At 50.3% G+C, this 18,482-nt stretch overlaps 1 protein-coding gene across 1 annotated transcript in view; it reads right to left on the bottom strand.

The window, feature by feature from the left end:
• The window catches only part of spag5 (sperm associated antigen 5), a 32,058-nt gene extending 25,090 nt beyond the window's left edge, over positions 1 to 6,968 (bottom strand). Inside the window, exons 1-4 of the mRNA XM_055657413.1 lie at positions 6,754 to 6,968; positions 4,978 to 5,127; positions 2,242 to 3,028; positions 1,276 to 2,140 (exon numbers count right to left, since the gene is read on the bottom strand). Of these exons, the coding sequence (XP_055513388.1) occupies positions 1,276 to 2,140; positions 2,242 to 3,028; positions 4,978 to 5,127; positions 6,754 to 6,819 (1,868 nt within the window). The 5' untranslated portion in view covers positions 6,820 to 6,968. The remainder of the gene's footprint in view (positions 1 to 1,275; positions 2,141 to 2,241; positions 3,029 to 4,977; positions 5,128 to 6,753) is intronic.
• Positions 6,969 to 18,482: the final 11,514 nt, after the last annotated feature.

Raw genomic sequence — 18,482 nt, 5'->3', positions numbered from 1 at the left:
AAAGAGACTGCTGGGGTGCAGTGGACAGTAGAAACAACTAAATTCAGTAGGGGGGGTAGGGGGCACACACACATCCTCAGCAGTTCTGGCATTTGAAATGAAGGAATTCACCCCACAACACCCCAGCCGATATCTCCCTACCTACAACGATTCCTATCCCACCTTAACTCCACCAAGGGCCTGAAACAAGACTTTGCCTTCCATCACAGTGAGAAGGAGATTCACTGTGATGGATGTTTGTGTAAATTGTGTTGGTTGTGGGTCTTGGTTCTTTTCTTGTTGTATGACTGCAGAAACCAAATTTCGTTTGAATTTCATTTGAGGTTCAAATGACAATAAATAATTGTATTGTATTGTATTAAACTTAGGACTTGTCTCCCTGCCTACAACTGTGTAACTGCCTACACTCCTGTGGAAGCTGCCCAGCGGTGGTGCATGCAGTCCTGAACAGCCAGCAGCTGGCTCGGTATGATCGAGTGACTTCCAAGTTAGCATCCTTGTGGGGCAGGAATAGCACAGAGGCCAAAGAGTTTGCAACGTCAAAAGGAACAAGAGTGAAACACGGAAATGGACTCATGAGACTGTTTAATGCTAGAGATTCCAGCATTTGCAAAGTGCTAGAGGAACTTGCCAAACTCAGCAAGTCAGGCAGCATCAAGAAAGGTCTTGACCCGAAAAGTCAGCCATTGCTTCTCTCTAGAGATGCTGCCTGTCCCGCTGAGTTACTCCAGTTTTTTGTGTGTATCTTTGATTTAAGCCAGCATCTGCGATCTTTCCCAAGCAGCATCTTTAGTTTTGTTTAGAGATATAGCATAGAAACAGGCCCTTCAGCCCATGGAATCCACGCTGATCATCGATCATACTAGTTCTACGTTATATCACTTTCTCATCCATTCCCCACACACAAGGGACAATTTAAAGAGCTCAATTAACCCTACCAACTGAACACACAGAGTACTGGAGTAACTCAGCAGGTCAGGCAGCATCTCAGGAGAACCTGGATAGATGACATTTCTGGTCGGGAGCTACCAAACCACATTTCTTTGGGATGTGGGAGGAAACAGGAGCATCCGGAGGAAACCTATGCGGTCACAGGGCAAACATGCAAACTCCACGAAGACAGCACCCAAGGTACCTCTACCGGGTTTCAACCTTTGGAGAAACCATCTGATTTCTGGACCCAGCAAATGGAAACGCTCAGGCCGTGTGGCCCCACTGTCACGCTCGGGCTAAGCTGCCCTGTATTGAGCTGCTCACCCAGGGCTCACAACTTACTTCCAGAGCAGCGGGTCCGTGACCACGGCGCTGTCGGTCACTGCGCATCGTACATCCTCCATCACAGAGGTGTTGACGTCCTTGTCGGCAAAGCAGACGGGGGTCATGCAGGTCATGGCACAGTGCGATCCCACGGGAGTGACCGCCGTGCTGACCTCACGGCAAGTGACGCGCCTCACACCAATTTCTGCCGCCAGCAGCCGCCAGGTGTCCGCGGGGGTTTGACTGCTCCCCGGGTGGATGAGGCAGGCCAGGGCGCATGACTGCACCGCTTCCAGCGGGCTGGTGCCCATGTCGACCTGCACCACCGGCTCAGGGAGCAATGCCCGCTGCCCTCCGCTGATGATCCGGGTCTGCCGCAGGTCACAGCCCACGGCACAAAGAGGGGTGGCATCTCCTCCTGCGGCCAGTGCAGGGATTTCCACTGGACCTCCCATACCCCCTGACAAACCCTCCCCCCAGGACTGCTCCTCCCCATCTCCAGCTCGGTGTCCCTCTCCAGCCAGGGCTACCTCATCTACATCCTCAGTAAGGACCCTCTCCCTGGTCAGGATTACCTCATTTCCATCCCCAGCTGGGACCCTCTCCCCAGTCGTTACCCCCTCATCTCCGTCCCCAGTTAGGATTTTCTTCCCAGTCGGGACCCCCTCATCGCTGTCCCCAGCTAGGACCCACGCCCCAGTCAGGACCTGATCTGTCACAACCCCAGCTGGGACCCCTGCCCCATCATCCACAGCCTGGACAGGTTGCCCCTCAGCTGGGACCCCCTGCCCCCTCTCATCAGAAGGAACCTCCTCCCCACTGTCCCCAGCCAGGGCCTCCTGCTCCCCGCCCCAATCGAGGACCCCCTCCACAATGTCCTTAGCTAGGACCCACACCTCACTGTCCCCATCTGGGACCCCCTCCCCACTGTCCCCATCTGGGACCCCCCCTCCCCACTGTCCCCATCTGGGACCCCCTCCCCACAGTCTCTGGCATCTGGCATCTGATTCTCCCACGCGCTTTCTATTGACAGCCGTTCTCCCGCCAATGGCAACTGTACCCGCTCTTGCCCCTCACTAGCCTTCACCCCCTCTTCAGCCTCTGGCCCCCCTACTACGTCTCCAGCCACGGACTCCCCCTCTACAATGGCCGAGAGATGTGCCCACTCCTCCACTTCCTCAGCCATGGAAAGTCTCTTCCTCTTCCCCACCTTCACTACTTCTGCCCCCGTGGGCGCGTGCTCTCTCTCCCCGGCCTCCCCTTCCTCTCTTGCCGGTTCAGATGTCCCCGGATCCCCACCAAGGGGATCCTGACACTCCACCTGGGTGCCCTGACCTGCCCTCACACCGGGGCTGCTGCCACCCTGCCTCTCGGCCATGGACCCGGTGCCAGAAGGTGTGGACTCTGGCGAGCTCACACCAACCAGCGAGGCCTGGGGAGACCCTGCGGACTGTCCAGCTGCAGCTTCGGCGGGCGCGGACGCCCTTGCATTGGCAGCCCCGCTGACCGACAGCTCGGGATCCTCCTGTGCCTCGGCAATGACCAACTCCCCCGCATTCACAGGAGGGGCGTCTGCTCCACGGATCCGTTCATCATCTTCTCTCACCGCCCCACCGCCAGCAGGCTCAGCTGTTCCAGTGACCGGCAGGCTCCTCTTCCCGCGGACCCCTGGTCTGGAGGATGCCTGCGTCGCCGGTGAAGACACACCATCCACAAAGATGTGCTTGCAGAGATTGTCAAAAACTAGTGACGGGGCGGGCCGGTAGGCATCCTGCAAACACACAGCAGACAGACAGACAGATTAGACACATTACCTCTTGTCTGGGATGGTCAATGTAAACATGAAATAGTACAGGAGATAAGGAAGCTTCTTTTCCTGTTACAGTCGACCACCCACACCCCCTACCGCTAGTGATATAGAAATGTTACTGTAAATGGAGGAGGGGGGGGGGGGGGAGGGGGGCTCGGAGATGGGATGGTGGCGCGGGCCGCCTAAAAGGTGAGATAGAATAATGTCAAGATGCCCTTGTATTGTGTTTGACTTGTATTAACTATCTGCTGTTGAATAAGATTGACATAAACAAAGTATGTTATGACTAATTAAATAATTGGTACCCATGTAGTAGATAGTAGATTTTCTTCTAGCTGTATTGAACAAAAAACAAAAGTTGTTTACAGCACAGTATAACTGTCGGCTAATTCTGCTGTGAAGTCAGAGAACTGGTGGGTAGTTTCCTGCAGCCATCTCTCCTTGATATCTATCATGCAATAAAATCTCGAGGCAAGTCTCCAATTTTCATTTTCCTTTAATTTCCCTCTAAATTAATTTCTTCCACGCTGTTATAAGGTCATAAGGAATAGGAGTAGAATTAGTCCATTCAGCCCATCAAGTCTACCCCGCCATTCAATCATGGCTGAACTTTCTTTCCCTCCTAACTCCCATAACTTCTGCTGTCACTAATCAAGAAATTGATCGCCCCTGGAAATTGTTGAGAGCTGTTGACTCTCTCCACCGCCATCCCGTCCCATCATTGACGGGGTGTCGTATGGAGAGAGGCGACAGCTTCAAGTTCCGGGGGGGGCATATCTCTGAAGGTCTGTCCTGGGTCCAGCACATTGATGCAATCACAAAGAAAGCCCATCAATGCCTCGACTTGGAAGATTTGGTATGTCAATGAATAATCTCTTGAACGTCAACAGATGTAAAGAGCACAATGAATGGTTGCATCATGGCCTGGTTTGGGAACACAAAGGTCCAGGAATGAAGGACATTACAGAGAGTGGCAGACACTGCCCAGTCCATCATGGGTATTGGCCTCTCCAACAAACAAGGGATTATGGTCACCAATGCTGCGACCACCATCCACGGTGTGAAGTTCAAGTTCAAGTGAGTTTATTGTCATGTGTCCCTGCATAGGACAATGAAATTCTTGCTTTGCTTCAGCACACAGAACATAGTAATAATAATAAATTTTATTTATGGGCGCCTTTCAAGAGTCTCAAGGACACCGTACAAAATTTAGCAAATAGAGAAAAAACATGTAAGCGGAATGAGATAAATAGTAAAGACATCACCAGTACACAAATTAAAGACAGAATTCAATCCAAAGACAAAAATCAAAAACACAATATGAAGTAGGCATTTACTACAAAACAGATAAGTGTGTCCACATACCATAATATAAATATATACACACATGAATAAATAAAATGATAAAGTGCAAATAACAGATAACGAGCTATTAATAATCAGTTTTGTCCGAGCCAGGTTTAATAGCCTGATGGCTGTGGGGAAGTATCTATTCCTGAACCTGGTTGTTGCAGTCTTCAGGCTGAACCTGGTTCTTGCAGTCTGAATGGTGGTTAGACCATTCTCCTAGCTCCCCACATGGACCACAACCAATGGTCCACTCATCACTCGATCAAAACAGGGTGCTCTGCCATTTAATAAGACCACTGGTGATCAGTCTGCAACTTTCGCATCACATTTACATCTTCTAATGGCAACTCCCATCTTCTAATGGCAACAGATCTATTAACAGCACAGTCAGCAACACAGAGGAACACAGGATCCATTTCAACAACACCCTCTGTACTTCACAAAGCACCTTCACGGTCAACCGCAGAACAGAACAGCAGAGGAACAGGCCCTTTGGCCCACAATGTCCATGTCAAACATGCATACCCATGTGAAGCCGGCACCCGCTCCCATGCACTCACCTCCAGTTTCAGCTTGCACAGCAGCGGAGTCAGGTTGCTCGATGGCACCCCCATGCACTGGGCCTTGCTGCTGGATCTCTGCATGTCCCGCTGAGCGCTGCACTGCAGCAGCACGTCCTGCAACGGGACCCGGCCAAACTTCCTGCCCGGCTGCACGGGGAGCAAAGAGAAGAGTCAACACCAAGGGAAACACAAACATTGGGTTCAGTAAAACATTGGGACAGAAACAAAACCAACAAGGGACACAAATTCTGACTGACATACACTATAAACCCACTGACTCCCATGGCTATCTGGACTACACTTCTTCCCACCCTGCTTCCTGTAAGGACTCCATCCCCTACTCCCAATTCCTCCGTCTACGCCGCATCTGCTCCACGGATGAGGCGTTCCACACCAGGACATCTGAAATGTCCTCACTATTCAGGGAACGGGGGTTCCCCTCCTCCACCATAAATGAGGCTCGCACCAGGGTCTCTTCCATACCCCGCAACACTGCTCTCTCTCCCCATCCCCGCACTCGCAACAAGGGCCGAGTCCCCCTAGTCCTCACCTTTCACCCCACCAGCCGTCACATACAAAAAGTAATCCTCCGTCAGTTTCGCCACCTCCAACGTGACCCCACCACTCGCCACATCTTCCCATCTCCCCCCATATCTGCCTTCCGCAAAGACCGCTCCCTCCATAACTCCCTTGTCAATTCTTCCCTTCCCTCTCGGTCCACCCCCTCCCCGGGCACTTTCCCTTGCAACCGCAAGAGATGCAACACTTGTCCCTTTACCTCCCCCCTCGACTCCGTTCAAGGACCCAAGCAATCGTTCCAGGTGCGACAGAGGTTTACCTGCATCTCTTCCAACCTCATCTATTGCGTCCGCTGCTCTAGATGTCAGCAGATCTATATCGGTGAGACCAAGCGCAGGTTGGGCGATCGTTTCGCCGAACACCTCCGCTCGGTCCGCAATAACCAAGCTGACCTCCCGGTGGCTCAGCACTTCAACTCCCCCTCCCACTCCGTCTCCGACCTCTCTGTCCTGGGTCTCCTCCATGGCCACAGCGAGCAGCACCGGAAATTGGAGGAACAGCACCTCATATTCCGTTTGGGGAGTCTGCATCCCGGGGGCATGAACATCGAATTCTCCCAATTTTGTTAGTCCTTGCTGTCTCCTCCCCTTCCTCAACCCCCCTGCTGTCTCCTCCCATCCCCCAGCCTTCGGGCTCCTCCTGCTTTTCCCTTTCTTGTCCCCACCCACCCCCACCCCCGATCAGTCTGAAGAAGGGTTTCGGCCCGAAACGTTGCCTATTTCCTTCGCTCCATAGATGCTGCTGCACCCGCTGAGTTTCTCCAGCTTTTTTGTGTAACCAAGGGACACAAACTGCTCCTCTCTCCACCAACGCTGCCTGACCTGCTGAATATCCCAGTATTTTCCCACAGTAACTGTGGCAAATGGCAAAGCATCACCCCATGTAACCAGTTGAGTGTTGAGTGGTCGCATCTCCTCAAGGTATGCCTACTTTGAAGAGAGTGTTGAGTGGTTGACTGGATGGTGGTTACACCATGCTCCAAGCTCCACAAGTCTAAGCCTCGCATTATCAGCTTCTTTGCCCATTTATAAACTGGTGTTTTTAAGAATATCATGACCAGATGTGGCTACCACTAGCAAAGCTGTGGCTACCACTCACAACCCCACCTCCTGTAGGCAATCCTCCTCGCTCTCTGCCCCTGACACACACTTCCCACCTGCTTTATCCCTCTCTCTCCCCCCACCCGTCACTTACAGTACTCGCAAGCTGGTCTTCATTCTCCGAGGAAGAGGACTTCGCCGATCGTCTTCTGTTGAGCATTTCCCCCTCACCTGAACGGAGAGGAACACTGTGAGCAGGAGTGGACAAGGAAGAGGTGGAGGAGGCAAAGGGAACAAGAGGTGGTGGAGAGGCAGGAAGGGTGAAGGAGACAGTTGGGGAGGCGGTGAAACAAATCCCCCCTCTTCACTGCCCACTGTCATTATGCTGCCCTTACCCAGCATCTCCCCCACCTCCTGGTCACATGGCCCCTCATCCACATTCAGCCCCCCGTCACCCGAGCCCCGTCCCTCCGTCACTCTCAATCCCTCATCCTCCGTCGGCCCATCCCTCCCACTCCGTCCCTCACCCACTCAAACCCTGACCACCGTCCCTCACACCTCTCTGTTTATACTAATCTCACCCACCGTCCACTCAACCCTCACCTTCACCCTCTCACCCCCACTCCGTCCTCTCACCCCCACGTTCACTCTCCGTTCGCCGCTCTCCTGATTTCAAACTTACCCGCTCCCTCGCTCATTGGCCTCTGCCGGGCCACGGCCTGATGACGCAGTTTAACGCGCTCGAGACGCGCCCGCCCGCAACAGCGCCGCCCTCGGCCGGAGGTCACAGCGCCGTCCCTGGTCGGAGGCCCACAGCGACACGGTGGGTGGAGTAGGTAGCAAGGTATGAATTAATTAATTAATAACTTTTATTGGCCAAGTATGTACACATACAAGGAATTTGCCTTGGTGCTCCGCTCTCAATTAACAACACGACATACAGTAAACAATTAAGAATAAAACATAAAACATGAAAACTTTAAGAACCGTTTTCCAGTCACTTATTGGCGAGGGCGCGACTATTCTCCGAGTCGCGTCCTCACCCCCATCTTTGCGGCCTACCAACTGGATTGGAGTGGCTTTTCCTGCCGGGGACCCGGACCAGAGCTTCAGCAGTGGCGGCGCAGCGCTGGGCCTGCTGCTTCAACATCGGAGCTGTGGTTCGTAGAGCATCCAGCGCGGGCGGCGCTGACTTCAACATCGCAGAGTCCTGGATCCCTTTGCTGAGGGCCGCCAGCGTTGAATCTCCGCCCAGTGCAGCCTGTGGACTTCGGGAGCCGCGGACCGCGGACTGACGCCGTCTTCCAGTCCCGATGTCGGACTTCCATCACCCCGGCGAGCAGGCCTGAACATCAGGCCGTCCATAGCGGTGACAGAGGGGGGTTTTGGAACCTTCCCTCACAGTGGGAAACTTTGATTCCACTGTGTGGGGATGTCTGTGTTAAAGACTATCGTGTCCTGTGCTCTTTACTTTTCGTATGGCTGTATGGCGACCACACATTTCACTGTACCAATTGGTACATCTGACAAATAAATGTATCTTGTAATAAAACATAGTTTAAAGGTAGATACAAAATGTTGGAGTAACTCAGCGGGTGATGCAGCATCTATGGAGAGAAGGAATGGGCGACATTTTGGGTCAAGACCCTTCTTCAGACATAAACATGTGAATGAAATATAATACCAGAGCAAAAGGGGACTACAGACTTTTGATTATTGAGTCGAGCTACTGCTCGTGGAAAAAAAACTAGCTTTACGTCTGGCTGTGGCGGCTTTGACAGTCCAGATTTGCCTTCCAGAGGGAAGTGCTTCAAAGAGTTTGTATCTTCTCAAGTTCAAACAAATGCCTCAAAACTAATTGACCGGCAGTTCATTCTACAGCATTCAAAACTTACTGCTAAAGCAACAAAGGAGTTTTTCAAAAATAAAAAATGGTAAATTCCTGAGTGACCAAGTCAACCACCCGATCTGAACCCAATTGAGCATGCCTTTTATAAGCTGAAGAGAAAACTGAAGGGGACTAGCCCCCAAAAGAAGTATAAGCTAAAGATGGCTGCAATACAGGCCTGGCAGAGCATCATCAGAGAAGACACCCAACAACTGGTGATGTCCATAAATCGCAGACTTCAAGCAGTCATTGCATGCAAAGGATATGCAACAAAATACTAAACATGACTACTTTCATTTACGTGACATTGTTGTGTACCAAACATTATGGTGCCCTGAAATGGGGGGACTATGTATAAACACAGCTGTAATTTCTACATGGTGAAACCAAATGTATAAAAATGATCTTTATTAAAATCTGACTGTGCACTTCAACCACATGTGATTTTTTTTTCTATTACAAATCTCAAATTGTGGAGTACAGAGGCAAATAAATAAATAATGGGTCTTTGTCCCAAACATTATGGATGGCACTCCATAAGCAGGCAGGCGGACGGGCAGAGGTGCTGGGCTATGATGGAGCAGCCTCTCACACCCTGCTAACTCTCCCCGACCCTCACCCAGCTGGCACTGCCAATGGACCTGCCCCACTCCACATCCCCAACCACATGTTGCTCCTCAGAGGGTTGCTGAATCTTTTGCCAGTCACATTAACTCTGGGTCCCAGTCTTGATCCTTCCACCAAAGAAGACGACTTCTCCCTGCCTGTCGCTTCATAGTTTGAATAACCTCCGTCACATTCCTTCACAATGTCCTCAACTTCGCCGCTAACTTCCACCCTGCCCTCAAATACACCGACCATTTCTGGCAAAGAGTAGGAGTAAACAGGTCCTTTTCACAATGGCGGGCAGTGACTAGTGGGGTACCGCAAGGCTCAGTGCTGGGACCCCAGCTATTTACAATATATATTAATGATCTGGATGAGTGAATTGAAGGCAATATCTCCAAGTTTGCGGATGACACTAAGCTGGGGGGCAGTGCTAGCTGTGAGGAGGATGCTAGGAGACTGCAAGGTGACTTGGATAAGCTGGGTGAGCGGGCAAATTTTTGGCAGATGCAGTATAACGTGGATAAATGTGAGGTTATCCATTTTGGTGGCCAAATCAGGAAAGCAGACTATTATCTAATTGGTGGCCGATTAGGAAAGGGGGAGAAGCAGCGAGACCCAGGGTGTCATGGTACACCAGTCATTGAAAGTAGGCATGCAGGTGCAGCAGGCAGTGAAGAAAGCGAATGGTATGTTAGCTTTCATAGCAAAAGGATTTGAGTACAGACTTTTGATTATAGGAGCAGGGAGGTTCTACTGCAGTTGTACAGGGTCTTGGTGAGACCACACCTGGAGTATTGCGTACAGTTTTGGTCTCCAAATCTGAGGAAGGACATTATTGCCATAGAGGGAGTGCAGAGAAGGTTCACCAGACTGATTCCTGGAATGTCGGGACTGTCTTATGAACAAAGAATGGATAGACTTGGTTTATACTCTCTAGAATTTAGGAGATTGAGAAGGGATCTTATAGAAACTTACAAAATTCTTGTGGGGTTGGACAGGCTAGATGCAGGAAGATTGTTCCCGATGTTGGGGAAGTCCAGGACAAGGGGTCACAGCTTAAGGATAAGGGGGAAATCCTTTAAAACCGAGATGAGAAAAACTTTTTTTCACAGAGAGTGGTGAATCTCTGGAACTCTCTGCCACAGAGGGTAGTTGAGGCCAGTTCATTGGCTATATTTAAGAGGGAGTTAGATGTGGCCCTTGTGGCTAAAGGGATCAGAGGGTATGGAGAGAAGGCAGGTACGGGATACTGAGTTGGATGATCAGCCATGATCATATTGAATGGCGGTGCAGGCTCGAAGGGCCGAATGGCCTATTCCTGCACCTAATTTCTACGTTTCTAAGTCCATTTTCTTGATCTCTCTTCTTCCATCTGACAGACTATCTACTGAAACACAAGAAAAATTAGACAAAAGGGTATCAGATAAGGAAAGAAGGCGGCACAGTGGCACAGCGGTAGAGTTGCTGCCTTACAGCGGCAGAGATCCGTGTTCAATCCTGACCACCATGAGTGCTGTCTGTAAGGAGTTTGTACGTTCGCCCTGAGACCTTGTGGGTTTTCTCTGGGTGCTCCGGTTTCTTCCCATATTCCAAAGATGTGCGGGTTTGTAGGTTTTCGGGTTTTTTTTGTTGTTTAATTGATAATCCCCACCATCTAGTATCTGGATAACATGGATGCCTCAAGAAGATGGCTTAATTTAGCTTAGATTAGTTTAGAGATACAGTACGGAAACAGGCCTTTCAGCCATCCAAGTCCTTGCCGACCAGCGATCCCTGCAAAATAACACTATCCTACACACACTAGGGACAATTTCCAATTATACCAAGCTATTTAGCCTAAACACCTGTAGGTTTTTGGAGTCTAGGAGTGGACAGCACCCGTAGTCAGGATCGAACCCTGGTCTCCACTCAATCTTTTTTTATTTTTTGGAGATACAGCGCGGAAACATTGACTAATTGATAATCCCCACCGCTGCACCACTATGCCGCTGCATGACATGCATCATCAAGGTACCCACGATCAAGGTAAGGCCCTCATCTCACTACTCCCATTGAGCCGAAGACACATACGCCTGAAGTCCCACACCAGCAGGTTCAGCAACAGCTACCATCAGGTTATTGAACCAACTGCATGATGGCCTTCAGTTCCCAAAAACCTTGTCTGGGAATGGCATAATCCTAATCCACTCTTGGCAATGGAACACCATGGACCATCTCTTGATGTTTTTTTTATTGTGTGCTGCACTGATGTCTTGCTTCTTGCATCATCTTATTTTTATTGTCCTGCAGATTTGATGAATAATTGATGTGTAATTTTGATTTTGTGTGCTGTCTGCATCTCTGCCTGTGATGCTGCTGCAAGATTTTCATTGCGCCTGTACATCACGGTACTTGTACTTATGACAACAACCCTGACTTGACTACCCTGGCTCATGTCAGGACACCGTCCCTCTCTCATAGTTTCTCCGTCTCCCGCCGTCACATCTGGTCTCGAGACAAGGCTTTCCACTCCAGAGCATCTGAGAATTCATCTGAGGAGTCACAGTCTTCCAACCACTACCCTCGACCAAACTCACACCCCGTACCTCCTCAATATCCTGTACTCTGCATCCCCACACCCCATGGACCCCCAGATAGAGCAGCCGTAGAATGCCCCCTTGCTCCTTGCCTTTCACCCCACCAGCTTCCACATCCAACACATCATTCTTCAGCATTTTCCCCAGCTTCAACATGGTCGCACCACAAGTCTCATCCTCCCATCCCCATCCCCATCCCTCGCCGCAGGGCCACGTCAACGTGATACCCTGCTTTACTCATCCCTCCCCGACAATCCTTCCCCTCCCCGCACACAATTTCCCGCTGCAGGATTCCAGGTGGCAATGGGGTGAAATGAATCTAAAACTGGCTGGGGGCAGGAAGCAAAGGGGTATCGGGGGCAGGTGTTTTGGAACCGACGCGAGGGCATGTGCCCGTTCATGGGTTCTGGGGTTACTGCCATCAGAGGAGGTGAGATACCAACAAGGGGGGGACGAGCAGTGACGCATTCATCGTGTGCTGTGACACTGGCCGTCTGCTGATGAAACCTGATTGAGCGCATATGGAGTTTGCGGTACAGCCTGCAGATGGAGACAGATCACGCTGCAGTTCCCGACACTGAGCACTGCATGCAGCTGTTGAATCCTCGCCTCAAACCGCACACTGACCGACTCCACTGAGCAAACCCTCGCCCATGTCGCCAAGAAAGTGGGCTAAAAGCTGGGCACTGGCTGTGATTACATGGCGCGGGAGCAGGCCATTCGGCCCACAATATCCATGCCGAACATTGTGCCGTTAACAAATCCTTTCTGCTTGCACGAGATCAATTTCCCTCCACTCCCTGCATATCCAGGCGTCTATCCCAAAAGGCTCTTAAACATCACTATCGTAACTGCTCCCATTCACCTATAACTCTCTGTGTAAAACAAACTTCTCTGGAATTATCTGCCACAGAAGGTAGTTGAGGCCAGTTCATTGGCTATATTTAAGAGGGTTAGATGTGGCCCTTGTGGCTAAAGGGGTCAGGGGGTATGGAGAGAAGGCAGGGATGGGATACTGAGTTGGATGATCAGCCATGATCATACTGAATGGCGGTGCAGGCTCGAAGGGCCGAATGGCCTACTCCTGCACCTATATTCTATGTTCTCCATTAATGTTTGCAGTTCTCACCTTAAAACTGTGCCCTCTGCTCATTGACATTTCCATCCTGGGAAAAGGGTTCTGACTGTCTATGCCCCTCGTGGTTTTATATACTTCTATCGTGTCTCCTCCTCTCAGCCTCCGACCTTCCAGAGAAAACAATCCAAGTTTTGTCCAACCTCTCCTAATAGCTGGTACACAAAAATGCTGGAGAAACTCAGCGGGCAAACTCAACGAAACGTTGCCTATTTCCTTCGCTCCATAGATGCTGCTGCACCGGCTGAGTTTCTCCAGCATTTTTGTGTGCCTTCGATTTTCCAGCATCTGCAGTTCCTTCTTAAACACTCTCTTAATAGCTAATAGCCTGTAATCCAGCAGCATTCTGGAAAACCTCTTCTGGGGACCCTCTTAAAACCTCCACATCTTTCCTACAACGGGGCAACCAGAACTACCCACAATACCCAATACCCCACACCGGGTCCCGCTTAAATACCAACACCCCCTCACCTTAAGCCTATGCCCTCTAGTTTTAGAATCCTCTACCATGGTGAAAAACATGTGATCCCTCAATGTTCCATTGCGATTCATTTTAAGCGATTAGATAATAACAATTGTAGTTGGCGACACTGTAGAGCCCTCTGGCTCTGAGGACTGCGGATGCTCAGCCATTGAGTTGGTTCAAAGTGGGGATCAACAGATTTCTTACGGGTACCAGGATGGGGAAAGGGTGGTAATGGCCCTGAGGTCGATGTGGTTGAGCAAGCGCAAAGTGACAGGCAGTGAATTCTTGCACCTATTTCATATGTTCCCGGTGATGTTCAGTGTGTGGGTGTGGGACCCGTACCCCAGTAATCACTGAAGAAGGGTTTCGGCCCGAAACGTTGTCTATTTCCTTCGCTCCATAGATGCTGCTGCACCCGTTGAGTTTCTCCAGCATTTTTGCGTACCTTCGATTTTCCAGCATCTGCAGTTCCTTCTTAAACGCATTCAGAGTCAGTGTTTGACAGTGTTGGACAGTGTTTGTCCTGGTTCCGCCTCCCTGTCTGCCTTTCCGTCAGGGATAGTTTGTGCTCAGTTTGTTGAGTGCCAGTGCCAGTGACTGAGCACCCTGTCATCTTGCTGCGCCTCTGCACCTGGCCAGCTTCCTCCTGCCCCTCAGTCTGACAGCAAATGCTTGCGTGGAACAAAAGGTTTAATCACCACCGAGACACTGCCAGAAACATCAGTGATGATGAATGAGGCAGGGCTGACTCTGCTAATTCATGCAATTAACCAGCACCCGGCTTGGCTCCAGTTCAGCGCTTGCATTTCCAAGCACTTTACTTACCCAGCGGCGAGCGAGCTCCTCCCCTGGGCACATCGCGGCAGTCACACAGTGACGTTCACCGATGACCCACTGCTGGGGATGTCCACTTACACTGCAAATCTCCAATACACCAGGGGCGTTCCCGATCTGAATACCCCCTTCAATGAAAGGGTTCAATGCAGGCCTCGGGTACGACCAGCAATGCCGGGTCAGAGAGTTGGTGTGGTGCGGTGCTGAAGGTAGCCATTCAGCCCACAGAGTCCATGCTGGCCCCCAACATAACAATCCCACGTGTCCATACGCCACTCTTCTAAGCCCTTAGAAAGAGATAGGCTATGGAACAGTACCATAGGCTATGGTACGGTATGAAACAGTTGTCGTGTTCAATGCTGATTTATGTTTGCACATACGGTCACCCCCCCCACACGGTCACCCACACACACTGTCACCCGGCCGAGGGTGAGAGGTTGTGAGGTGAGGGTGGGGTGGGGGGGGGGGGGGGGGGCGAGGAGGGCGAGGGGCGGGCATGAGGTATCGTGTCCACCAGCAGTTTGGGGGCCAGGGGCAGTCGGCCCAAACACAGCCCGATCCCACTCTCCCGATCCCACTCTCCCATGACTGACGGTTCCCTGTGTCAGCTCCTCTCCCAGTGCCCACACATCCAGAGCAAACCCATGACTAGACATCAGCGCACTCAAGCGCCGACTCATCGAATAGACGGCCAGCCCTGGTGTTGGACACTGGCAGGTTCACTTGAGTCCATGAGAGCAAAACCTGCCCAACTCCCTAATCCCTCCCACACTTTCACCCGCCCCCAACCTCCCATACCCCCCCCCCCACCCCCCTCCCCCCCCCCCCCACCCACAACCAGCCACTCCCAACAACCACCGACCTCCCTAACCTCCCCAACCCTGAGACATTGGACTCCATCACACCACCTTTCCAAAGTCCAGCGTTTATTGCCTATGTGCTTCGAAGACAGTTTGACGGCGAGTGTATGTATGTAGCCGATATACTAACATTCAACACTAGACAGATTTACATATGGTCATTAATTACATTGTGCAATCGCTTTTCTGTTGTTAAACCATCCTGGTGATTTTGGAAGTGGAATGGTGGTAGCTGGATTTTCTCTGCACAGGGCAGGCACGGGGGGAGCCGAGGTACCGCAACACTACCGCCGTTTGGTGGGTTACGGAGCGTGACATCGGAAGTTTCTAAAGCACTCAAACTTATGGATTTTAAAATTTTAAAAGAAGTCACAGCAAACATGACAAGCCTGAGGAAAAATGTTTCCCTGATTGGCCTGTCCTTAAAACACAAGCTCAACAGCTCCAACAGATAACTCGGAGAGACAGTTCTCTTAGCAGGTATCGACCCCGAGATGGAAGTGCCTTTAAAGTCCAATAAAACAAAAATCAATGCTAAGACTGTAGTGCATCTGAAACGCTCTGATTATATTTCAGGGGACACTTGACACTGTCAGTTTAGCCACTTTATTTCAGCTCCAGTGACACCGTTCGGGATAAAAAATATGCTGCTTGACACATCAGCTGAGTAGTTTTCAGGCAAATCGTTCAACACTGCAGTCCTCGGGTCAGCAGGGTAACACAGGGCCTCGGGCGATGTGTTCAGAAACCTTACCTTCGGAAGGCTTGGATAAAGTGGACGTGGAGAGGATGTTTCCACTAGTGGGAGAACCTCGAACTAGAGGTCATAGCCTCAGAATTAAAGGATGTTCTTTTTGGAAGGAGACCTTATTGGAAGATGAATTTCTTTAGTCAGAGGATGGTGAATCTGTGGAATTCTTTGCCACAGAAGGCTGTGGGGGGCAAAGTCAGTGGACATATATTTAAGGCAGAGATAGATAGATAATTGATTAGTACGTGTGTCAGAGGTTATGGGGAGAAGGCAGTAGAATGGGATTAGGAGAGAGAGATAGACCAGCTATGATTGAATGTCAGAGTAGACTTGATGGGCTGAATGGCCTAATTCTAATCTTATCATTTATGATCTTGCCAAGGACAATCAGGGATGGGCCTTTGCAGCGACGGCCAGATTAGAAAAAGAATGAATAAATAAGCTATTGTGCTGCTCGTGTTTATCTCTGGCCTTGCATCATTAGGGGGACATCTTCATGTCTTGATGACATTAAATCCTGGATGGTCCTAAACTTTCTAGGTGTTAATGAAAAGAAGACAGAGGTGATAGTGTTTGGTCCCAATGGCTGCCGTGAACCTCCCCCTGTTGACTTGGGTCCCCTGGCACGGTATGTGAAGCCAACAGTTTTAAACTTGGGTTTTAAGATGGACAGTGATTTTAAATTAGATCATCAAATAGGCGCGGTAGTTAAGTCCAGCTTCTTTCATTCAAGGCAGCTGGCAAAGGTGAAGCCCATTCTTGAGGGGCAGCATTTTGAAACAGTAATCCACGCCTTCATCACGTCTAGGCTGGATTACTGTGACGCACTCTATTTTGGAGTTACTCGATCTTCCCTGGCTCGTCTCCAGTTGGTTCAGAATGCTGCTGCTGCCTCTTAACTGGAACTCGAAAGAGGGAGCACATAACGCCAATTCTGGCCTCCCTCCACTGGCTGCCGGTGTACTTTCAAGTTCACTTTAAGATTCTTTTATTCGTTTTTAAATCTTTAAATGGTCTCGCCCCGCCTTACCTCTCTGAGCTGCTTCATCCCTACGCTCCTGCCCGGTGCCTCAGGTCAGCTGATCAGCTGCTCCTGGAGGTACCGAGGTCTAAGCGGAAGCTCAGAGGGGATAGAGCCTTCTCTGTTGCTGCTCCGACATTATGGAACACTCTGCCGTTGCACATCAGACAGGCCCCCTCACTGTCCATCTTCAAAACCAGTCTTAAAACCCTTTTTCTATTCCTTGGCTTTTGACCCTGCATGAGACTTTGCTCCTGTTTTTGTGTTTTTAATGTTTTTTATTGTTTTTACTCTCTCTTTTAATGTTTTTATTGTCTTGTAATATATTTTTCTTCTATTCATGATTAGTCATGTACAGCACTTTGTTGCAACAGTGGTTGTATTTAAAGTGCTCTATAAATAAAGTTATTATTATTATTATGGAAAGATTCTCTCCCGGGTGGATAAGATCAGCCAGTGAGCTCAGTGAGGCTATCAGCACATCTACCCTTCCACCACCACCAAGCCCCAGCTCACTTGCTATCCAGGGATTGTACCCATTGTAAACTGGCCGCGGTGAAAGGTTCATTGCAAAAGCAACACTTTCATCTTGTAGGACATCAGACGTCCCCAAGCTGGGAACAACGCAGAGGAAATGCGAGTCCCCTTCACTGGAGACCCACAAGGTCAAACTCACCGTGACCACAGAGGCATCGAGGTTTTACATCAAACGTTACACAGCGATATTCTCTTCACACGAGCAGAGGCAAATGTTATGGTGCGGGTTATACACACCAACACCGACATCATGCACTTGCAGATGAAGCACAGATTGAAGCTTCCATCACCCAAGCCCTCAGTTTGATGGAGATCGGCGCTCTCTGGCTGTGCTCGGAGAAGCCTGATGATAGGCCACTTGCAACATTTTTTTTGGTGTGGGAAAAGTAGGGGAAATCGAGAACCAGAGGACGTAGGTTTAAAGTGAAGGAGAAAAGAATAGACATTTTAGCGGTGACTTTTTCACACCCAGAGGTGGTGGCTATGTGGAACTAGCTGCCGGGGGAGGCAGTTGGGACAGGCACACACAACAAACGCTTTTCACTGTACCTCGGTACACGTGACAATAAATTAAAACGTAACTGCACTATGGAAAAGTTTCAGAAACATTTGGACAGGTGCATGGATAGGACAAGTTTGGAGGGATATGGACCAAACGCTGGCAGGTGGGACTAGAATAGATGGGGACATGGTGGTATTTCTGAGGTTTGTGACTGAGATTTGTAGTGTAGGAGGTGGCAGCAGTTGGAAGATTGTATGAGTGAGACTAAAGGGAGCTTAGATTGTGATTGATTTGATCATCGACATTCGGTGAGCCCTCTCCCCACTCCAATTACTTAGCGCAGATCGGCTGTGGCCATTTGGATGAAGAGGTTTCTCAGCATCTTGGCGTTTTGCCCAGTTTCTGCGCTGAACTGCGTGAGTAAGTCATGAAGGCAGCCGCATTCCTTGCATTCCTGGGCCGTTCCTCCCTCGCCTGTGCCTCGTTTCTTCAGCACAGCGCTGTGAGAGGCACGCACACAAGTAGTTCCATGTTCACAAACAATGGTGGTCCATTGTATCCAGGATCTTGCCCTCCCCCCCACCATATATAGTTGCTTTGTTTTAAACAGATACGGCTGAGGCCCAGAACAATGTCTCCACCCCAAGGAGGAACTGATCACAAGCATCACAGGGGAGATTGCCTTACAGGAAAAGTGGCATCAC

Source organism: Leucoraja erinacea, chromosome 28 (genome assembly GCF_028641065.1).
Source record: "Leucoraja erinacea ecotype New England chromosome 28, Leri_hhj_1, whole genome shotgun sequence".
In the NCBI taxonomy this organism is placed as follows: domain Eukaryota; kingdom Metazoa; phylum Chordata; class Chondrichthyes; order Rajiformes; family Rajidae; genus Leucoraja; species Leucoraja erinaceus.
The sequence above is the reverse complement of the archived record's forward strand: the minus strand, read 5'-3'. Positions and strand labels throughout refer to the sequence as shown.